Source organism: Vanellus vanellus (assembly GCF_965231255.1).
Source record: "Vanellus vanellus genome assembly, chromosome: 3".
Lineage (NCBI taxonomy): Eukaryota > Metazoa > Chordata > Aves > Charadriiformes > Charadriidae > Vanellus > Vanellus vanellus.
The window spans coordinates 44595861-44619088 of NC_138907.1; the positions used below are offsets into that span (position 1 = coordinate 44595861).

Here is a 23228-nt window from a genome sequence, read left to right on the forward strand (position 1 = left end):
GTTACAGATTAGTAGGGTCTTCTTGCTTCTGGAAAATAAGTTGCTATACTAGAAGTGATGGATATGCAAGAAACTACATTCCAAAAATTTTATTCTGATGATTGAAAACATTGAAATGAGTACACAAGGCCATAAACGAATACGGCACTTCCTAGTACAGCTCACTCAAGTTCTATTTAGCATTTGTTATTTCATAAATGGCAAATCCCATTTTAGAAATGCCTGACTTTTTCCAGCTTTGTATGTAGCCCTATCCAAGCCTTGCCATGCCTCATTGCCAAGGATTTCTAAGTCTATACAGGCTGGAACACAGCAATCTTAGAGCAGCATCCTGGCTGGAATCACCTGCTTGCACACATGCACAAATCCTTTATCTGAACAGCACCAATCAACAACCTCGTAGCAACTTTAAACTTAAGCAGACAGTGGACTGAGCTGCTGCAGCAGAAAATATCAGAACACACAGGAAACTGTAATTAGTAGAATTCGAGGTCACACAGCAACTGTCTTCCTTTGAAATAGCAACATTAGGCAGCCAAGAGGTTGACTAAAACAAAACATGGAGGTGTACTGACTTGGAATTTAGATACAGGTTATGATGATTTCTATAAAGGTCTGATCCAGTGATGAAAAAAAAAAACAAGAATAAAATACCCACATTGACTTCAATAGGCTTTGGATCAGGTGCCAATGCACATTTCTTAGCATTCAGACATTAGTCAATCCTTCTTTAAAAATATGAATGGAGAAAGAAATTAGCGTTTTCCTCCATAATTTCATTGTGTGATGAATTATGAATAAATAATTAAAATCAATATTTAAACAGAGGCTGCCCATTTGATTGCAGCTAATAATAAAACTTGACCTTTATGACCTTTCATTCAGTGTTCTCCAAGGGCATTAAGCTTAATTGAGCTACTGAGTCTCAGTGAAAAATCAGGCACTGACAGCCCCATTGTGTGGAGAGGCAGAGAAGTCAAAAGTAAAGCATCTCTAAAAGCAATGGATTTTCAGCACATTTGCAGCCCAGGCCACAAATAACTTGTTTAACTTCACACAGCAAATTACTGAAACAACTGAGAAGAGACAATCCTAAAATAGACAGGATACAGTGTTCACTGGCCTCACCAGAGGTAAAGGACACAGGGTTCAAAACACTGGTAAGCAGATGCTGTGCTATGCATATACTATGTTCCCAAAGTTTCTCATCACTTGTAAAGCTGAAGCTGAATTAACAATGATTAGGCATTTCAGAAACTTTCTTTAGTACAAAGAGGAACAAATAACTCCACAACAGAGATCAAGGCATGACAGAAGGTGTTTCATAAGCTCACATACTCAGCAAAATCTCCATCCTCTGTGTTTTTCAGATGTCTTTCAGTGAAAAACAATACTTATTTTGCCCACTGTGCTTTACTTTTCCTCCTTTAAATAATCTTGAAAAATAGGATTTTTCTTCTAAATCCATTTGAATTATACAATTACTGTAAGTGCTGCTGCTGCTATCAGGTATGAACTACATTAACTCATGTTTATGAGTTATGGTCCTCCACAAAGTGAAAAGAGGGCATGGTTTTAACACTTGATTTCTGAGTAGTAACTGTTTTGCCTATTCAAGAAGATGAGAAACTGAAACTTGGAGAGTTGAAGCCAAGGGTGTGAATCTGAGAATTTTGATGTTGGCTCCTGTTTTGACCACTACCACACCTTTGTTCCTGTTGGCTTTACAGATTTTAACTGCAGGTGAGCAATGAATTTAAGTGTGTGCCAAATTGCTAAGACCAGGAGCCACTGATTTACACTACAAAACCACTGCAATTAACAGTGTAAGATTATAAAATCAAATGTGCTTAGCTTGGTGTACACACCAAGACGACTTTACCAGAAAAGGGACATCAGTATGTAACAGTACAATCCTGTCAGTGTGGGCAGAGCTTTGCTGACAAAACTGTGGTTCACACAGGTGTATTAACAACCTTCGCACAAACAAAAGCGAGCTCCACCAAGAGTTTAGCCAGAGTAACTGCATCAACACTCAGGACTTCCGCTGCCATAAGGGTGTGCGTCAGTCAGGGGCCTTGACTTTTCACATCCCTGACCTATATAGCTGATGTCAACAATACAGAAGTCACCTAAATGTGTTGTAGAACTGTTCTCAGCTTTGGTTGTGTTTTCTCTGGGCATAGTATGTTGAGCAACTTATTTAGTTTCCATATGCCCCACTTCCCTTTATGTAAAATGCAGACAATGGCACTTCCAAATATAATACGAAGACATTGTGAAAATAAGCATAATAGAGACAATTAAATCTTCAGAAAAGTCAGTGCATGACCTGCTATTACAGAGATAATTTAGGGATGTAAAGCCTTTCGAAAGGACCAATACACTTGTGGGAAAATAGCTCATTTTAAAGTGAAGACACTTGATCTGTAATTTGTGTAAGTGAAATTATTTTCTAAGTTAAACAACTTCTAGCCAGTACCTCTCAGCAGACCATATGAACGGAGAAATAAACACCTCCAGCATTCCCATCAGCACACAATGGACTCATCAGTAGAGCTAATGCTAAAAGCTTACCGTTAAGTCAATTTTAAAATGTTTGTTTTCAAATAATTTTGGTCAGTTGAATATCTATATTTGGTTGGGGGTAAGGGGGAGATGAGGGAAAGGTCTCAGTGACCAGTTCAGATAATATACTTATGAAGCTATCTCTGGAATTCTTACGTTGGTACCTATGACACTATCAAATTCATTGGAAAGAGTTTATCGCAAAGTTAAATGTCAGCAGCTGCAAGCCTTTAAATGGAACATACTTCAGCTCCTGGGCAATGGCAGCGATCTGTTCCACCCTGTCCTGGTGAGCAGCCAAATCGCTCTCAAAAGCTTCATGTTTCCTTAACATGGCACGGACTTCTGTCAGAGAAGCAGATTCATAATCCTTCTGAAGTAAGATCTGCTCTTTGCCTGAAAAAGGAAATTAAAATATTAGTCCTTTTTTACTATTTTTTTGTTAGAACAATTGCAAATTTAGTCAACTTTTTAAATTGAAGTATAGTGAAAATTACATATATGAGAGGAAGTCCCATCCCCACTGAAATCAGAGGCAAATTGTCAGCACAACAGTGTTAATTTGAAATATATATTTTTAAAGATCTCTCAGTAAATTCTTGATTCTTGCATAGGCTGTTTATAGTGGTCTAAAATAGCGAGTATTACATTGCTTGAGTAACTGGCATAAAAATGCTTACTAATGACCTGTTATTCTTTTTCATGTTCTGCCTTCAATTCATTATTCATTTCAGCACTTCCAAAAAAAAAAAAGAGATTGAGATGTGTGGCTGCCTGTTGTAGCAAACACTGCATTTTACGTGGAAAAATATCAACCTATTTACAAAAAGCTAGAGAAGCAAAGAGGAAATCAGAAACTGAAATATTACTCCTTGGTGGCTCCTGTGTTGGACAACTGAATCTATACAGACATCCCCTACAACTGCAGCTCACCATATGTCTTTACACAGCTCTGTGAATTCTAGAGCCAGAAGGGAACTATTGTTTCACTTGCTGTGTACCAGCTTATGTGAAGTTTTCCCTGCATAACAGCCATAACGTCACCATGAGTAGTTTATGCTCAGAAAAGAGGCTCTCAGGGCTGATAAGCACTGTAGTTTCCCTTCTAGTACCTGCTTGGCAGCCATTTACAGCCTTGTACGCTTCCAGCAACTGTGTTACGGGATGGACTCTGGTTTACTTTCACAGTATGAAAAGATTCTAGCTGGAAAAAGCCAGAAGAATAGCAGAAGCAGGAAGACTGTTGTCAGGGAAAAAATAGGATGATAGAGCAGATCTATGTTTAATATTCCCCAACAAAACTCTACACCAGTGTGTGGTCCTATAACTGTTATGAATACACATAAGGTTAGGTTACCATTAAAAAACATAACTATAAATGGGGTGTAATCCGGGGTATGGAACAAAGCAGAAATGAGTCCATTATCATGTAGTTTATGTGGACTATTCAAAACATGGTGACCAAATGATAATCAACACAGAATAACTCTGTTAATAATGTCACGCTTAACCAGTGGTGTCACTGTGTTCCTGGTTGGATTGCTGGTGTACAAATACAGAGGAATCCATTAGCAGTAATGGCCCCTATTCAAATGCTGAATATTCCCACTCAGTTTGACTCACTACCTCAAGAGTATGATTTTTACAGTTACATTTCATTAGCAACATGCCTACAATTTAGGTCATGACTACAGTCAACAAAACCTGCAATTTTATCTGTTATTATTTTAGGTTTCTAAAACTATCCAAACTACTTATGAGTGAGTTGCTGGCTGGCAAATATTCAGCACTGAGAATTTAACTTTGAAGATTAAAACATTAAAAATGTTAAAAGCCATCTCTGCTCACCATATGCCCACTGTTCATGAGTGGAAGCCTTCTGCCTAAATTTCTCAGCCAAGTGTTCAAGTCTTTCCAGTCTTCGTATTTCATTCAGCAGCCACTCTTCATAGCCTTTCTCAGCTTGTTCAAGTCTCTGCCAAGCGCCGGCAATATCCTTTGAAGAGAATGCATGGGAGAGAGGAGATGAAACTATAATCTCTTTTTATCCAAATTTGCAGATTTCTGATTCATTCACAATTTTGCTCCAAAAGAGAAGTTTTTATGTCCAGATTTTGTAAAATCATAGAATCATAGAAAAAGTTGTCAGGCAGCTCAGGAAGTCTTTTAGTCTAAGTCATCTGCTCCTAATAGTGCATCCTGTTCAAGTGGATTCCCGGAAGGAACCCCTATACAAATGGCTTCCAAGTATAGCTACTCATTCAGTGTCTTCACAATATATTGCCTTTACCTCCTATTTGACAATGTGCATGTTCTTTTATGACATACCTATCTGTTATCAAAGTAAAAGTGCTTTGCTCTTGGAAGCTGACAATAGCAAAATAATTAGTATCAAGAGGATTTGGTGTGTATTTTATCGGAATACAAGCTCGTTTTGCTTTCTGTGGTGCCCGAAGTTTTGTGAGTTTCCTCAGAAACTCAAAGGCATGAGTAGGAAACTGAAGTAACAGAGCCCTTATTTTCTGCATATGGGGAGTGGGCCTTTTCCAGATAATGCAATCATCTGTTTTTTAAATCTGAGCAACCAAAACCCAATGACAGAACAGTGTACAGAAACAGGTTTGCTATATTCCACGGGAAATATTTTGTCCTGCAGTCAACTCACAGTACTTATCAGCAGATAAGAATTCTTGGTACCGACTAGTCTTATCTTCGCAGACATAAGAAAAAACAAAATTCAGTTTTAAAAAGGAAAAAAAAGCAGAAACATATATTGAGCAATGTCTGTTTCGTAAGTCTGATGACCAAAATGTCAGTGAAACCACTGTGAGTTTTGCTTAAATAAACAGTATTGGCCTCAGTGATAGAAAAGTATTGGTAACAGTCCCAAAGTAAGCTCTGTATTGTCTCACATCTCAAGACAATTTGCTCTTAGGGAAAGCCTTCAAAGAGGCAGGAGCATGCTTAAGAGAAAGCAAGATTCTAGAATGAAGAGGAAGGTGTAAAAAGAGTGGTTTGATATTGATAAAGTGCAACAAACTGAAGTTTCTGAGGATGACTTAAAATGGCATTTCCATTCTTCATGTTGAAATTTTTGTGAGAACATTGACAAAAAGAACAGAATATTGATGCCTCCTTTACTTACTGAAACCATTTTTCCCTCTGATGGCATGAAAGCTGGCCGATTGCTGATTCTCAGTTTTGTCTGCAGGGTGTTGAAATTGATCTCCAGTTGACATTTCTCTTGGACTTTGGGAGGTTTGTGTTTGCGGCGGTAGTCCCGGAAATCCTCTAATTTCTTCTGCATAGCCTGCATTGTTTTTTCTGGGGTCCTGTTTTCCAGCCAAGGAATTGTCCGGCGAATCCATTCTAAAAGCTTTCAAACCAACATACACAATTGAAATAAAGGCAATGAAAAAGCCACCAAAAAAGATCACATTGAATGCACAAATCCTAATCAAGTTTGCTCCATTTTAATATTATTGACTGCAGTTGTTATCAGTGCCTTAATGGCAAGTAACCACAAGATTTTCACCCTGAAGAATAGTTTTTTTAACTAATTTGCCCAGATAGTCCAGGTATTTCTAGAAATATCCTCATTTTCAGAAAGATGAACGCACATGTAAGGTGTCTCTAGCTAATTACTCAAAACCTGAGTTAACCCAAATCATTTGCCACTTCCAAAAATATTGGTCTTGATGTCTTAAGTAATCGCAGTTAAGGGATCAGGACAGACACCAGCCAAGTAACTTAGGTCATATAAAAATCTTCACTTAGAAGTCCATTAGTGCCAATGTAGCACTACTGTCTTTGTCTATGATCTCAGTATGTTTTTGCAGGTTATGCATTAAAGACAAGGGAGGTCTCACTTGTGCACTACACATCTGTAGTCCTGACTCAACAAATTTGCCATTTACCAAGAAAGGAGAGGAGGAACACAATATGCCCCCTTCTTCATTCATTTGCTGCCTGTGTTCACAGGTGCATTGTGAACACCCTGAGAGACCTTGTCTAGGTGTGCTTTCCAGTACACAAAGCCAACGGGCTTGCTTGGAGTAATAGGATCCTGTATGTTCCACATGTGGTCAAGGATGGCTGTCTGGAGATTACAGAGGCAGCAAACTTGGTCTTGGGGCAGACCGATGACAGTCCTCAAAATACCCCTTTTGGCACATTAATGAGGCTGAGTGACTTGCTGGAGGTCACACAGGAGGTCTGTGGCAAGAGAGTCACCTGAACCTTGATATCTTGGGCAACTGAGCTTTGTACCCTAGTGAACTGAGCTTTGTACTCTAGTGCTATGAGGTTTACCCTCATAGTGTCTTCACTTTGCTGTCTTGCAGAGAGTGCATGAACCTTTCAGCTTCCAGTATTCATGAAGAAAATTGTCACCACATTACAGATACAGCTGTCTTTACCTCACTTGCTAGTCTCTCATACTCTTCCATCAACCTCTCATTTTCCTGATTCACAGCAAGCACCTTACAGATCCGGTTAGCTGCAGTCTCAGCCTGTAAAACACAGCAAATAAACAGGACATATTCATAAACACATTCTGAGAAAGGTACAGGCTTGGAGAAAGAGAGAGAATATGGCTGCTGCAAATAAAAATCACATTGTTTTATAGTTGATTTGTGTTCCTAGGTTACTCTGATATATATTTACCCTCCTTCTGTAGTCACAGATTCCAGTGGCCTAAATAAGGCACAGATCAGCACAGAAGTCACCTTTTTGTACAATGAAGCTTTATTATACAAGGGGGAATTTCACACTGCCATTATAGGTGTCTAATAAACTTTTATTTTCAAAGACAACTTAGGCCATTCATAAAGTTATCCTATAAGGTTGTTTTTTTTTTAAATCCCAGGCACAGACTTTTAAATCAAGCACACATACTGTGTTGGATGTCTTCGGTGCCTTTCTGCATCTTTAGGCATCTTGAAAATCGAGTCCTAAGTTACTACTCAGCATGAGTAAGTCTAGAATAGTCTCAATCTCAAAAAGTCGAACATTCTTTAATGCAGCAAACGCATAAGATGTTGATGTAGCAACAAATGACAATCCCATTTCACAGTATCTTCAAATACAGTTTTTCTGAAATAGTCCTTATAATCACCAAATAAAGGCCCAAAATTAGAAACAGGAATGTCCATTGGAATGAAAGAAGTTCAACTTGCTACACAACATTTAACTAAAATGGGTTCAAGTGTTAGTTAAAAACAAGTATTAGTACTCAAGTAATACTTGCAATTGTTAATTAAAACCACAAAGTACTAAATTAGGTTGGGTTTTAAATAAACTAGTGTAAATGTGAAACAACCAATCAAAAACACAGCAACCTGAAGGGACAGTTGATTAATACCTGCTCTGCTCCAGCAAAAGCATGGTAGAAGCAGGACACATATGTCATGATAGCTCTCTCATCAGGTTTGGGAGTGTTCACAATATCTACAAGACGGGGGGAGAAATGAAAACAAAACAAAAAAAAGAATCGAGGAGTAGAAAACAGGATGAATAAATAAAAGCACAACATAGTGTCATTCTGATTGTTTTCTTGTCCATAGCTCTGTACTCTAGACACTCTACAAAGCTGTAATAAATTCAGTGTTAGATTGATGAGTGCTGACAGAATAAAATGTACACTAGAAATTCAACACAAGCTCTTACAAAGACTTGGGGTTTTTTTTATAAGCTTGATCCTACATATTGGCACAGGGGGAGTGACCTTAATTTTACCAGGACTAGCTGCTTAAGAAATGGCATGCATATGTCTGGTGGATTTGAATGTGGTTGTTTTTTTTTTTTTAATAAGACACAGGAAAGACAGACTACATTTTGATGTGGGGAGATGTTCTCTGTAAGTTGCATGTGGATTAGTTATAATCTAAGCATGATATATCAGTATTCTTTAAATTACTAATACCTGAAGTATGTCCAACTCTGAACTGCCTTGCTTTTTAAAATTTTCCTTTTTTTCATTAGGACATGATTCCAGAGCTCTTCTGAAACACCTGTGTATGTTTCTGTGTCTATTTTGCATAGTAGCAACTTTTTGTGTTGCTCTTTGTACTTACCATTAAGTATTTAACATTTTAAAAAACAATCCTGAAAGCATAAGAGAAGGTTTTATTTTCTGAGCATCTGTTATGATGATTTTGACATCTGTAGCAAGAATAATATCCAGCAGGGAGAAAAAAGATGGCATTCTGCTATTGTAATTGTTTTTTCCACCATGAGCTTATTTTCACCTTGAGTTTTTAAAGGTGCTTCAAATGAATGAACACAAGTTCAATTAAAAGGAATATTGTCTTCTGTCCCATTCAGTAACCAGCTGTCAAGAAGCTACTGGATATTATTAGTAAATATACAGAAAGATGAGACAGGGAGGTTTGTTTCTATGGAACAAATGGATAGATTACTACCAGCTCTACTGAGACAGCGGCTCACAGAGAAAATCAGGCAACAGGAAATGAGCTCAGCTCTAAGATGTTGTCCTAGTAACTAGTGAGGAAAAGATCAGAAGAGGAAAAACTGCTGAAAGAAACAAGACAGAAGGTGAAGGATGAGATCTGATTCATATTCTACAATCTCACCTTCTGAGCACCAGCAAATGCATGGTAGTAACAGGAAACATAAGTCATAATGGCTCTTTCATCAGGTCTGGCAGTGTTTACTAAATCTGTGTAGAGAGAAGAGGGTTAACTGCTCAGAAATTCTCACAAGGTACTTCCATCAGATGCTAATGATGCCACTTCAGTGCTATAAGGATTCAAAATAAATACACCATTATTCAGGTTGTGTCTGTTTGCTGACATCGGTGCAAAGCTACCCAAGCTTTAGGCTCAGTACATGGAAAAGATATAACTCTCCCTGAAATGGCAAAATATCTGAAGGCTGAGACTGTACAGAAGGGTATTGCTACCTTCTGTTTTGTGGAAACTTCCAAGCAGATGGTATGGCTGGCAGATCTACTGGGTTCAGCTTCACTGTTGCTCCAAAGCAACTTAATCTAAATCACTAGAATTATTCCAGAGTTAAACACAGCCACTGACAACCACCAAATAGGAGTGAGTACAGTTTACATTAGCACAGGCTCCCCATGATTGAGAGGATATTGACATATATTGGAAACCTGTAGAAATGTGCAGTCCAGAAATATATCTCGTGCTAAGAAAAGCTCAGATAGTAACAGTTTTGCAATCCCTGCACCACTCTGTCTTTTTAGTTAATAGCATAAATCACAGAGGAGTTTGGCTTGGCTGGCTAATAGCTTTGTCCCTATTATGGCAGGAAAGAGTAAAGGTATAGAAAGGGTAAAATCAAGGTATGGGTACATTGGTAAAAATGGACCTTTTCAATACTTAACAGAGAAAGGTAGAAAAATGTGGGTTTACAGCAAGTATGGCTGAGCAATGAATAATGCTAGTGCAAGCTGCAAGAATTCCTGCCAATGTAAGGAGCGGGAAGATACTGGGGTGAAAAGACCCAGGAATGAGGTGACATTTTCTAATATTAACAGTGAGACTTCTAGGTTCAGGACCAATGCATTTACTGATTTTGCAGGTACTTCATATAGTTGTGAACAAAATTTTGCAAAGTTTCCACTGAGAACACAGTGGAAGTAGAGAGAGTAAAAAGTGATGGTGAATACTTAGAGGGTGTTAGAAGAAGCATGATTTCATTTTCCCCTCCCCTGCCAAGAAGAAGAAGAATAGTAAGATAAGGGCTAGAATGTGCAGAAAATCTGGTGAGGGAAAAAAGGGTCTTTTACATTGTATGTGAAGAGAAAAAATGAGGAAAGGAGAATGATAGTAGGAGGTGTTCAATGGTAAGGAAGTAGCATTTCTGTTTATTCCTTGCACAATATTTCAAAGTAAAATAATTATGTGGTGCTTGTAAGGGGAATTGCAATTCCAAAATGAAAACAATTATTTTCAAAGCATGAAGGTGAAACCAAGAAACCTCTTCAATGAAGATGTTACGACCTCAATTTTACAAATCATTCTGTATTTGCTGAACTTTCCTACCAAAGACTTCAAGGGGAGCAGACAGTGAGTGCTCTGGATAATTCCCATGTTACCGTTGCTCTACTGACAGGCCACCAGAGCACAGTCTGCGTACCTACAGAAGAATGCTTTGAACTAGTGTAGGCAAATTCCAGTATTTTGGCACCATTTTTTGCCTGGAGTACAAAAGTTTGGTTATCTTGAAGAAATTCAGGAAACTTTAATAAACATTTCCTTGATATTTGACAAAAAAATCTAAAGATTATTGGAGAAACTAAACATGAAACTAGTGGTCAAAACTATCACTGCACAAGGCTTACAATTAAAATAAACCAAAAAATGCTTACCTCAACCTAGGTGTCTTTCATAGGAGGCATGTTAAGAGTATATTGAAAGTTCTGTACTTCTATTTCTATTTCTGGCCCTCTCACTTAAACATTCAAAAAAAGGAAATATGCTTTAAGCTGCTAACAGTTGTATTTCCCTTTATTAGATTTAGATTTTAATTTCTTAAAGGCAAGGATTATCTTTTGATCCTGCATTTTACCTCAGTTATCACAGTGGGGCCATGTGCTGAGGTTAGGGTCCAAAGTACTATAATAAATACAAAAAATAACAAACAATAAGGAATAAAGCAAAAAATGAGTGAAATTATCCAATACATGGGGAATAAGAAGGAAAACATTGTTTGAAAACAAAGCAGGTTGCCCCATTATGATTCATGTGGAAGGAATGTTGAAAATTTGCTAGGTACAAAACAAAAGATGTTTTACTGTCTCCTGCTTGTGAGTAACACAAACTTCAGTAAGCTATAACTCTCACCTTCTGCATCCAACATCTTAGGGATATCCAAATGCTTTTCAGCAATTTCCATGGCAAGGTTGATATTTCCTATGGGGTCATCCTGCATTAAATAAGAAAATACAACTAGTCAAAGACAGAAGTTTTTCCTTGAAGCAAGACTACAGAAAGTACACAAAAACTTACTCTGTTTTTCCAAACTGTAAACTGGAGTCACAACTATTGCTCTTCAAAAAGCAAAGTAAATGAACTTTTGGTCTACCTACTGCTGTACTTTCAAAAGAAAACGTTATTAAGCTATTATGTACCATTAGGACTCTGCTGCAAATATACGCTGGAGGGGAACATAGGTAACGTATGCAATGTACGCTCATAATTCTGAGCTAATTCTGAATGAAGTACAGCAGTAATACATACAGTCAAGGCCACTGGTCCAGTAGGCTATACTAGAAAGTTCATCAAAAAGTTAATCCTGCATGTTTTATACCTACTATACATTATATTACTTGGATAAGAATTCTGCTGAGTTCTCTGTTGGTCAGGTACATGCATGAGAAGAAGCAAGCACAGACAAAAGAACAGTTCTTCAGAAGGAGCAAAACTTCCCAGTTTTGACTTGGACAGAGATATCTGCAACACCACTATAAATCAAATTTTAGAGCTGTGGAAATCCAAGAACTTCCTCTGGTTTTGAGATTTTTATTTTGGTTTTTGAAGGAAAGAGAAAGAAAGCAGTGAGCACAGGTCAGATAAGCAGCACGTATTTCACGTCTTACACTACAGACAGCTATTGCTGACAATGGAAGAGCGTGTCAGATTACGGCTCCTGTTAAGGCAGCTTTCCTGTATCAGCTTGGAGTGAAAACAGCCTATGTTCATGCTATTAATGCTATTATTATTTTCACATATTCGGAAACTGCTAAATGATGATAGCCACTCTGAACAATGCCAACGTCTACAGAGAGAGGGTGGGAAAATAGGACACAGAAGAGCAAAGTTAGAGATGCTGGAGTGCACTGAAAAAACGTTAACAGGTTTTCTGTAGTGAATTTCCAGGGCTTCCATTTGAATACAAACACTTCTTATAAAGAGATTTAGTCTCAAGCATGCTTCTTTTGTTACTTTGGAATGAACTTAGTAAGATTACTTACTATGGAATCCCAGCAATTATTTAAGTTTCACAGAAGTCTGTTCCTCATGCACATACATATGCTAGGTATCATAAGTAGTAATGCCCATGACATCATTCTGTAAACATATTATACTAGATAGACTTTCCTTTAAAAGCTGCATGTTCAATGTGTTATGAAAAAGAGTTTACATTTTGAAACCTAACAGTTTGGGTATAATACAATATTATACCCAAGTCTCTAGAAGTCTCTAATCGTAAGTCCTCATTCTATCATCATTTAGCAGTTTTGTGCATCATTGACATTAAGAGGAACTTAAAATGTGGACAATATTTAAAACCCATGAACTTATTTTTGCTATTATACAAGACACCATGTGTAATACAACATTTACTAACTGTGTATACAAAAACTCTTACTGAAATTAAATAGGACAAAAATACACTAAATCTAAGTGAGACCTATTGACTAGGTTAAAACACTTTGCTTATGGATGAGTGATGAGCACCTCCCTATTTGTGTGCTTGGTACTAAGTCCATGAGTAAATAGTGCTCCACTGGTAAAGGATTTGTTTAAAATCACAGCAATTTCTGTATAATTGTAGGAGATCTCCATCACCCATCCTTTTAAACAAAACTATAAGCCACAGTAACTAAAAAGCTCTGTTACAGCTACAGAAATACCTCATCTAACGTGTCATAGTCAAGAAGATCAGGCCTGTGTCTATGGATAAGGGCGCTGAAAGCAAGGCCATCTTTCCAGCTACAAGTTCACACAAAACCCATTGGTGAGAAAAGGAAAGGACAGCATGCAGGAGGCAAGAAACCAAGAAACAAGACACCAAGACAGCTGTTAATGTAACCAAAATGAGTAGTCAATCAAACACAGCCAAGTCAGAAAAGCAAGATCTATTTTAGGATTTTTCTGCATGTGCTTTACGTGCCACAGCTCAGCCTCAGTTTGAAACCTGACCTGTTCTTATTTTGGAAACCTCCAAGAGGGAAATAGTAATGCCGAAGCAGATCTGCTTATGTTCTATTCCTTTTTCTCAGCACTCATATATAGGATGGCTATACTGTGAAGTCTTTTAGTACTGTGTACCACTTTTTCAAAGCACAAACTCGATCAAACTAACTTCTATTTGTGCCATGCTTAAGCACATGTACACAGAGACATGTAGTTTAGTCATTCCGTGAACCTGTTTATCTGTAAAAAAGGTTGTATATAGAATTAGAGAACAAGCTGGTGTTGATGGCTAATATTTTACCCTTTGGTTCAGATCTGCAGTTGTCTTAACAACTGCCTAAATTAAAATCTTATCTGTTTAGGAGTAAGTTCATTTAATTTTCATCCCTGCACACCCTGGGGACCTCAGCATGAATTTAGCATATATATAAAGCAGACTAAGTTTTTTGAATAATTTCACCTCATTTATTCATCTTTTCCCTCGTCAAAAGCTTTCTGATAACAGTTGATTCTACTAGTAAAACCAACTTGTAATGGAAGGGCATGGAATGGAAAATGTAGTCTATGATTTACCAGTCTCTCTCATCAATGAAAAGTGGCATTCAACAAATTAAATCCACAAATAAGTTTTCTGTTTTAGTGGTGTTTACATTACACCTCAACATGCATTCATTCCAGAGAGGAGAAAATGGTACGTATGTATTGCGAGCCAATGTGAAATGACAACCTTCCACTTTTTAGGTTTTATTCTTCAGTAGCAGTACACAGAAATTCTGACATTATTACTTGCTCCTCATTCCTCCCTCTCAAACCAAAGTGGTTGGCATCTTTTAGAAAATGTGCATTTTGCCATAGGTAGCACACTAATAAAATAATTTTGTAATCACCTTGAGGTACTACCTAAGGAAGTTAGGATATTGGTTTTGTTTCCACTTGTCTGGAAGTATAAGTAGAAGTATAATCTAAGAATTGGTGAATATTTTCTATGTAAGAATCTGTGATTCTGTTATTCTGTAATATTTTCCATGTAAGACTAGTAACTTATTGCGTACTCCTGATTACTAAGGGTGATGTTTGTTCTAAGGAATTTTAGGATTAATCATCATCTCATTGTTTACTGCTCTGCAACATACAGTCATTTACACCAGATACAAACCAGGATGGACTGTATAATACTATCAGTGGTGAATGGAGAATTCCAATGTATTTGATTTAATATCCATATTGGGCAGTGTAAAAGACTTCATCAACTGCCTAGCAGCCGAGGACCAGATTATTTGCAATTAAATGCTGAATTCATTACAATGGGAAGGAAAGAAGGACACAGGACAGTCATGGGGTCCTTTCCTCCATGTCACTCATTTTTTTGGAGGGAGCTTAGAAAGCCAGTCAGAATTAGTATGCACTCCTCAGCTTGTGTTTTAGAAAACATGCTCAGCAAACTAGAAGTGAGCCAAAGCACAGCAGGACAGCATGCTGTACCACCCAGACTGATGACCTTATTTAGCTTGGAGTAGTCAATAAGATCAGGTCGGTGTCGGTGGATAAGTGCACATAATCCAAGGCCATCTTTCCAGCTTTACAACAAAAAATAGAATGGAAAAAAAAAAGTTAATAAATTCATGGCATTTTACAGTCTGATCCTTGCTGAAGGCTTAAAATCAAGCAGGAACTCTCCTGTCAAATCCTGACACTTATGTTCTGTCAACTCTCATCCCTCTGAGCTTTTCTGTTACTGTACTCTTTTTCCTGTAGTACGTATCTTACGCTACAGTCTATACACACTTGGGGACTCCATTATACTTTCTAGGCAGCATACATTATGTGCAACAGTCCCTGACTTCAATTGCTTAATTTGTGCAGTGTTCCAGGATAGCTCAGAGTACACATTCATCAATGAAAGTGCATTATCTCCTATTACACTTACAGCGTGTTTGCAATAAAATAAAAGGCGAGCAAACTGGCAATTACTTGAATTTGCTGAAGCAATTGGCTTTTTCTGTGTCAGTTATTTCAGACAACTTTAATGGCACAACCATGTTGTGCTCATAGAAGTATGAAGTCATAAATCAGCTTAGTTTAAAACACTTCACACATATGACACCTTCGATCTGAGCTCTGACAGACTCATTCAGCATAATAAGATATTTACATGCTCAACACATTGGTATTTTTGCCAAGAACAGTCTACACCTACAGTGGCTCTCATTTGAAAGCAGTCATTTGCCAAGTCACTATGCTGTGGTACTCAGGTATTCCCATTCACAAAGAACCTCTAATAATGTAATATGGTCATTCTGTATGTAGTAGGGATTTTTTCCTTTTAAATTGTAAGTCACAGTAAACAATGCCAAAGGCTAACCAAAATAAGATTCTGAAGATAGAGCATGAGAATTTGAAAAAAGTCTAGTTAACAGTGAAGAGTGAAATTCTCCTGTCAAATATATACCTACACAACTGTCGGAAAAATTTTAAAGTGCTTCTACCCCTTGAAATAATGGAAATTTACCTAAGATGGAAGTTCTGAATGTTCACATTTCTGTAAGGAGCAGTTTTTCTTTGACACCACAGCAGCAGCCCTTCTTTGGCAGAGGTCTCTGTAAAAGACACCAGTAAAAAAAGGAAAAATGTAAAAAGTGCTTAAGTAATTAATTCATTGTTATCTTAAATGTGGTCAGCCACCTGAAAACGGTTGGTATAAGACAACATTTAATCCTAAAAGATACTTATACAAATGGACTAATGGGGCTCCATTAGGACACAGAAGTCAGCTCAACTGGAACAACTCAGACTAGAGTCTCAGCCTGCACAATAATTCTGGGATATTAGAAGTTTAAGAAATTATATTGCCTGGACAGCAGAATGTATATTTGGAGAAAAATACCCAATACAAATATAATGGAACTAGACATAAAAGACTGTGTTGGTGCCTACATGAAATATGCTTGCAGTCTCAGTCCATTTGCTTATGGGGACATATAAGTGCTGAAGAACATCTTCACTATCTGAACCCTGTGGGCATCTGATTGCATAAGTAAAGGACAGAAAAGATCAAATAGACCATTAGGTCCACATTTAATGTCCCACAAACTATGGGCAGGACAGCATGTAGAGCTTGAATTGACTACTTTTGTTGAAAATTGATATTAGTTTCTAGAATTCTAGACTTTTCACAGCATAGACTTGATTTAAAGAGCATTGCAACTACAATGCCCTTTTTGGACTTAGTTACCAAGTGCGAGTTAAGAAAAAGAACTCTGAAGCAGTGGGGGAAAGGAAAGTGATAGAAAGAAGAGGGATATAATCAGATAATATTTGCAAAGAATGTGAGAAATGGACAGGACTGAAAAGGTACATTGGAAATAGGACCACCATACAGAGTACAGCATCGTTTCAGGCCACTGAAGCTCAGAAACACAGGCATGTTTCTATCTCCATAACTGAGACACATGCCCGGACCTTCTGCATTTAGAAAGCTGGATCAAGGTCTCTCTCAGGATAAACAGAATAATTACTTTTTCCCTCCAGAAATCAATTTTGTCACCAGGTAGGGAACTTGCAGTATCATTTTCTGTGAAAAAATAATTCATTTTAAAACACTCATCTCACTTATGTGTAATTCATATAAAAATGTATTTAAACAAATTTCCTAATTGTTTAACATAGCTGCATTACTATTACCTTCCACTGAAATATCCTGAATAGCAAAGCGAAGGATGATAGTCCAGATCATACCCAGCGTCATTTTCACATTTCCGTCAACAATTTCTAACATGAAAAAAGAGACAGAAGTAATATTTAGAATGTGTTTTCTGTTTTCTCTTATTTTAATCATATAGAATCATAGAATCATCTAGGTTGGAAGGGACCTTTAAGATCATCAAGTCCAGCCATTAACATAGCACTGCCAAGTCCACCACTAAACCATGTCTCTAAGCACCACATCTTCCTGTCTTTTAAATACCTCCAGGGATGGTGACTCAACCGCTTCCCTGGGCAGCCTGTTCCAATATTTGATAATCCTTTTGGTGAAGAAGTTTCTCCTAATATTCAATCTAATCCTACCCTAGCACAACTTCAAACCATTTCCACTTGTCCTATCACTTGTTACTTGGGAGAAGAGACCAACCCCTGCCTCACTACCACCTCCTTTCAGGTAGCTGTAGAAAGCAATAAGGTCTCCCCTCAGCCTCCTCTTCTCCAGGCTAAACAACCCCAGATCCCTCAGTCGCTCCTCAGAAGACTTGTGCTCTAGACCCTTCACCAGTTTCGTTGCCCTTCTCTGGACACACTCCAGAACCTCAATGTCTTTCTTGTAGTGAGGGGCCAAAAACTGAACACATTTTTTAATATATATTAATATATTATAGAATATAATAGTAAAATAATAACAAAATATACTAAGATAATAATAAAATAATAATAATGTAGTTGTGTAATTAATATATTATAGACTATATTTCTATAAATAATAAATTGTATTTAATAAAATCATTCTCTTTCTACCATAATTCTTTATCTGCACAGAGTTCATTTGGGTTCATTTTCCAACAAACTCGTACTTGTGCTACCCTGGCAGTAGGACTGAAGATTACTGAGGTTAAGGTGACTTCAGTGCTTCCAAGCTAAAAGGCTTCTCTCCAAGTAGTAGTAACTGTCTGAAATCTTTACCTTTTAGGCTGACTTTTTTAGAGAGAGCCTGAGGGGAAATACTTCTTTAAAGTTTGAATAATATTGGCCTTACTGTTTTCAAATACAAAGGAACTGAAAAAAAAATGGTCTTACCCCAAATTTTAAGAAACTACAGGACAGTATTATTTTTTAATAAAACGGTACTCGGAAATCCCCTTAGACTATTTAGACCTTTTTGAGAATTTTACCCATAGTGCCAGCACAAACTAGACACGAGGAACAGCTCAAGAGACACAGCACCTACCGAGACTGCTACATAGCTTCCTGCCAAGCAGTTCAGAAACATGGCTATGAGGTTGTAATGTCTTACAGCTGTGATGCCTATGGACATTCATGTATCTTTAATATAAAATGGGATTTTTTTACTGTTGGGGTTTCACTTTGTTTCAAGACTGCCTGAGTCTACCTACAACACAGAGCACTAGCAAGATGCTTTCTCCAACCCTTCTCACACATACGTGGGAGCCCCTTCCACAAGTCAAGTCAGAATCCAGTGCTCCTACATTGTAATATGAATGGTGATACCGCTTAAATTTCTCAATGTGAAAAAATGTACTGCCCAACTACTTAAGTGTGGTGATAATGTTAAACCAATCTGAAAGTATGGCAAGAGACTCAGAAGAGCATAGTAAGACTATAAGGAGGGTCCAGCACTGGAAGGGGAGGAGGTGGGACAATAAGAGAGGGGAACTGCAGACTGCCTTTCCAGTCACCTCACAGCAAAAGAGCAGTGGAATGGGGAAGGCACCAGCTGCTCCCCACTTGAAAGTCACCTCCAGCCTTCCTCAAAAAGTAGAGCAGCTGTGGCTGCCTGGGGGCCCACTGGTGTTCTGGGAAAGGAGCAAGAGGAACTTGCAGCAGGAGGAATTTCCTCAATTTAATGTCAAACGCTAATAGAGGTGCCAGCAGAAAATACAGTCGCTCTCCTACTTAAAAGCTGCCTGAATCCAGGGGCAACTTTTACAAAACAATGTAGCTGCTAGCTCTGAGACTTGAGGTACATGTTAAATTGCAGTAGCATGTGACACAAGTTGTCATTTGAACCTATGGAATTAACAAATGTGGTAGGAGATATGTCACCAATCACTAATCTATACTTACTTTGCTAGTGTGATAATCCAAGTTTATATATGAATGGCTATTTTTCCACTTCCCCTTTTGGGTTCCACACTAATTTTCCAGAATTCTTACCACACTTTGCCTGTCTTACATGCATTTTTACTATCTTATTGGCCCTGAAATACCTCAAGCCTCTTCAAATCTCAAAACTAAACACTTTCAGCCAAAAAGACCAACCGGCAATTAGAGCATGTAGCTACTTCTCTCTCCTCCCACCTCCTCGGTCAAGTATTTAACTGAATTTTGATCAGATGTCTGATATGTATATACAGTAAAGAAGAATTTCTTCAAATGTAAAATAAACGGATTTAAATACTCAGGAGGCATTGCTGGTTGTCAGGCAATCAAATCATGGATTTGCATAATCACTACATCGTTGTTTTGATTTACATATCTGTATGTACACACAGACAGAATGAAAGAGCAAAAGAGGGAATTTTCTATGTTGTAACTCAGGAGAATATTCAAGCAATTTGCCAGCTTTGTTTTCTCATTATCTACTGCTAGCATAAAACATAAAAAAGACATGTACAAGACATGGAAAAATATCTCTTTTTTATTCTGCTTTATTTAATTTTTTTTATTCTAGCCTTCTTGTAGCAGATTCACAGATCATTTAGTCTTTAATATTTCTCCTGCTCCCTCAAAAAGCAATACAGAAGTGTTTCCTATTAACAGGATACTTATCTTTTGTGGTTCTATATACCTCAGTTCATTTCATTCAGGATGCAATTACCTTGCAAATGGAGCTATTGGACTTTTTTATAGCTTAAGGGAAAACTTCTAACTCCTGGACTGTGAATGGCTCATAAGGACTACTTTCACAGCTGTGGCCTTAGCTTTTTGACTCTCTAGTCTCATTTCATCACCAATGGAGAGGAAGACTCTTCCACAAGACAGATCAGAGTAGCTAAATTTGACTTCTGATCAGCATCACAGTTAAAGGTGATCACCTTTCTCTTTCCACTGCACACACAGCCCAAGGAAGTCAGCCTCAGAACAGTAATGATGGCTTTATAGGATATCCCTGGCCCCTTAAAAATACTAAATTGAACTTTGTACTCATGGCCCACAAGAACTGCAGTTTAATCTTTATTTTGCGGCCCCATTTTAAATGCCATTTGGTCCCCTTGGGCCTACATGCTTTTCACCACTCAGCATGTCAGATAATAAAACATGATCCTCAGCAGATTTAGATACAAAACTTTATGCTTTGGAAATTAAAAAGTATTCCAAGCACCCATGTAACTCAGAGAATGCCAAAACAGATGGGTGCAGAAAAGCACATATGCCACATGCTCACACATAGGGGCAGTGAGTTAAGGGGTTAGACTTTGATAACAATACAAGCTTAAGGAGCCTGTGCTCTGCCTCCTTGCTGGCATTCATTCCATCTTCATACTATAATGACTGCCCAAGCAACAATGCTGAAAAATGCAACAAAAGAAAAAAAAAGAGGTGAAATGTGTTTTAAAACCAGATCAGATTGCTGATCCAGTCTCCAGCATAGCTACAGAAACAGTTGTCAGCCCAAGTGGTAGGGTAGGGCTGTGAAGTGTGGGAGCAAGTATGCAGGACAAGGGGGCACAGGGACTCTCTAAACACATACTGGTGCCAGAGGTCCCACACTGTGAAACTATACCCAGTCAGATGTGATACTCCATTGCTGCATCAGCACAGCACTGTGCCTTAGATAACAAATTTAGGAAAGGGGATGTGGTAAACTTAACAGGGCACTAAGCACGTCTGGGCCAGAGCTGGCTTTGTGTTCAGCCTGTTTAGAGTAGGAGTGGAAGGCACATGAATCTATCTGCTCCTGCCCACGTGGATGTAATCTAATGTGTGTTAATAGCCATACTTGACATAGTGCAATGTCTTACAATGACAGGTTCCTCTCTGCATCTAAGCTACAACAGTAGCATCAGATTTTTCTCCCGTGCTTCCATCCAAGAATTTAAAACTTTTTTTAATGCCAATGAATGAATTTTTGCTTCTAATCCCTCCATTTTATAGATCAAGAATTCCAGAAACAGGCAATAAAAGCCTGCAGCACAGCCAAGAACATCACCTTAATCTCCTGTCTTACTGTGTCCTGCTCTTTCATGCAGGAAGAAACATTAAGTGCATGGACAGACATCACCTTGCAGCAACTGGCTGAGAAGCTGGAAGAGGCCTCTTGTTCCTGCCTCCCACCCAGAGGGAATTACCTATTATCACAGAGCATCTAAACTCATGCCAGTTGCTGCCAAGGAGAACAGCTGGGTTAGTTTAAATGGTTTTAATGACTAATCTGAGCTATCCCAGATGTTTGCCTTCAGATCATATAGGAAGTGGTCAAGCGCTGCTCCCTAGTCTGAGCACCCTGGAAGTAATGAGTAGCAATAAGTAGGGCAAAATGAGGGAGATGGGAGTGCAGAGGGCTAGTCTGCTCCTTTCAGGTTTAAATACTCCAGCCTTGCTTGGAGAACCTAGGTGTGAAAACAATAGTACATTGTGCAAACTGTGATCAGAGAGAACAACCACCCTGTCCCACAAGATACTGCTTTTGCTACACTCTTGTTTTCGGTCAGGAAGCCTCAGGAGTCCCAGCATGACACAACAGAAACTACCATTCCTTTGCTGCACACTCTGTACTCTCAGTATTTCTGCACCAGCTATCGAACAGGCTTCCATACTCTTAATTTTCATTTCCACAAATAAATTGTCTCTTCAGTACCCTCTGCTGTCCATTCAATGCCATGTTGCTCTCAGAATAACAACTGCAGAGGTTTAGGGTAGTGGCATATTTTTCCATCCCACTTCATTTAATTGAGCAAAGGGCCCAGCTGCCCCTGACTGCCTGTACAACTGGTGGAGGGAGCCAGGCATCTCTGAAATGCAGTAGGCCTCTTCTGAGATCTGAAGTGCCTTTGGGAATTGCCCATTTCTCCCCACTGATGATATATTCCCAAAAAAGGTCTCTGTTACACGCCTAAAGATAGATGGTATGGATTTGGACTCAGATGACCCACCCAGTCCAGCCTCCAATGAATAAAAGCTGAGTTCAAATAAATGTTCTGCCCAGAGAACACCCATTTCTTGGGATTTTGGAGTACTAGGTCTAGAAACGGAACACATTTGAATGATACTTGAGGAACCAAGCAGACTAGGTCAAACTGTTGTGGAATCAATGAACGCAGATAGATCTCTCCATTACTTCTACAGCTGCTCCTAGCCCACCTAATGAATCTTCCTGCTCCAGCCATAATTACAGTAAGCTCCCTGAGATGAAGGTTTGGAAGTCAGAATAAGAACATATATAAGACTGGAGAAATCAGAAAACAGGAAGAGAGGCTCATAAATCATTCTAAAATGGCCTAGAAATGTAAATAGAATATAGCTACTGCTTCTTTCTCATCATGATGCTGAAGTTACACCCAGAGTTTGGTCTAAGGACATGTTAGAGGCTGTCCCCAGAATTGACAGCACATCATTGAGTCTATGGAATCAAAAGTAGTTGGGTGTCATGCTAGCCATCTCCATGGAGCAGCTAGTTCTAGGCAGATCTTTGTCCCTTTTAAACAATTAATTGAATCTTGTAAGAGGCACAGGTTCACTTGCAGTGAGATCCTGCCTTCTTTTGCTGAGTTTACATCTATCAGCATTTAGCTAGCCAACATCATGTTTTTATTTAACTACCTGAACAACAGAACAGTAACAAACTAATAACTTTAATAAATAGCATCCCACCCCACTTTCTTCATATGTTCAGTCTCCTCCCAGCTACCATAATTTCTTTTGATCACTCCCTTAACTCTACATCTGAATTTTAGAAACACAGCTGGCATCCAGTCAGTGTCATAATAAAATGGGAGTAGGTCCCAGCCACCTGGTAGTGATGTCAGTCTTTGTCTTGTCTGGATAATATCTCCTAAAGATAAAAAAAGATCCCAGATTGGACAAAGC

At 38.4% G+C, this 23228-nt stretch overlaps 1 protein-coding gene across 1 annotated transcript in view; it reads right to left on the reverse strand.

Annotated features, from left to right (window-relative positions):
- Positions 1-23228, reverse strand: part of ACTN2 (actinin alpha 2) — a 67970-nt gene that overhangs the window by 17848 nt on the left and 26894 nt on the right. The window contains exons 4-12 of the mRNA XM_082480170.1: positions 17154-17240; positions 15982-16069; positions 14971-15049; positions 11397-11478; positions 7931-8016; positions 6987-7079; positions 5714-5944; positions 4417-4564; positions 2814-2964 (exon numbers count right to left, since the gene is read on the reverse strand). Coding sequence (XP_082336296.1) covers positions 2814-2964; positions 4417-4564; positions 5714-5944; positions 6987-7079; positions 7931-8016; positions 11397-11478; positions 14971-15049; positions 15982-16069; positions 17154-17240 — 1045 coding nt within the window. The remainder of the gene's footprint in view (positions 1-2813; positions 2965-4416; positions 4565-5713; positions 5945-6986; positions 7080-7930; positions 8017-11396; positions 11479-14970; positions 15050-15981; positions 16070-17153; positions 17241-23228) is intronic.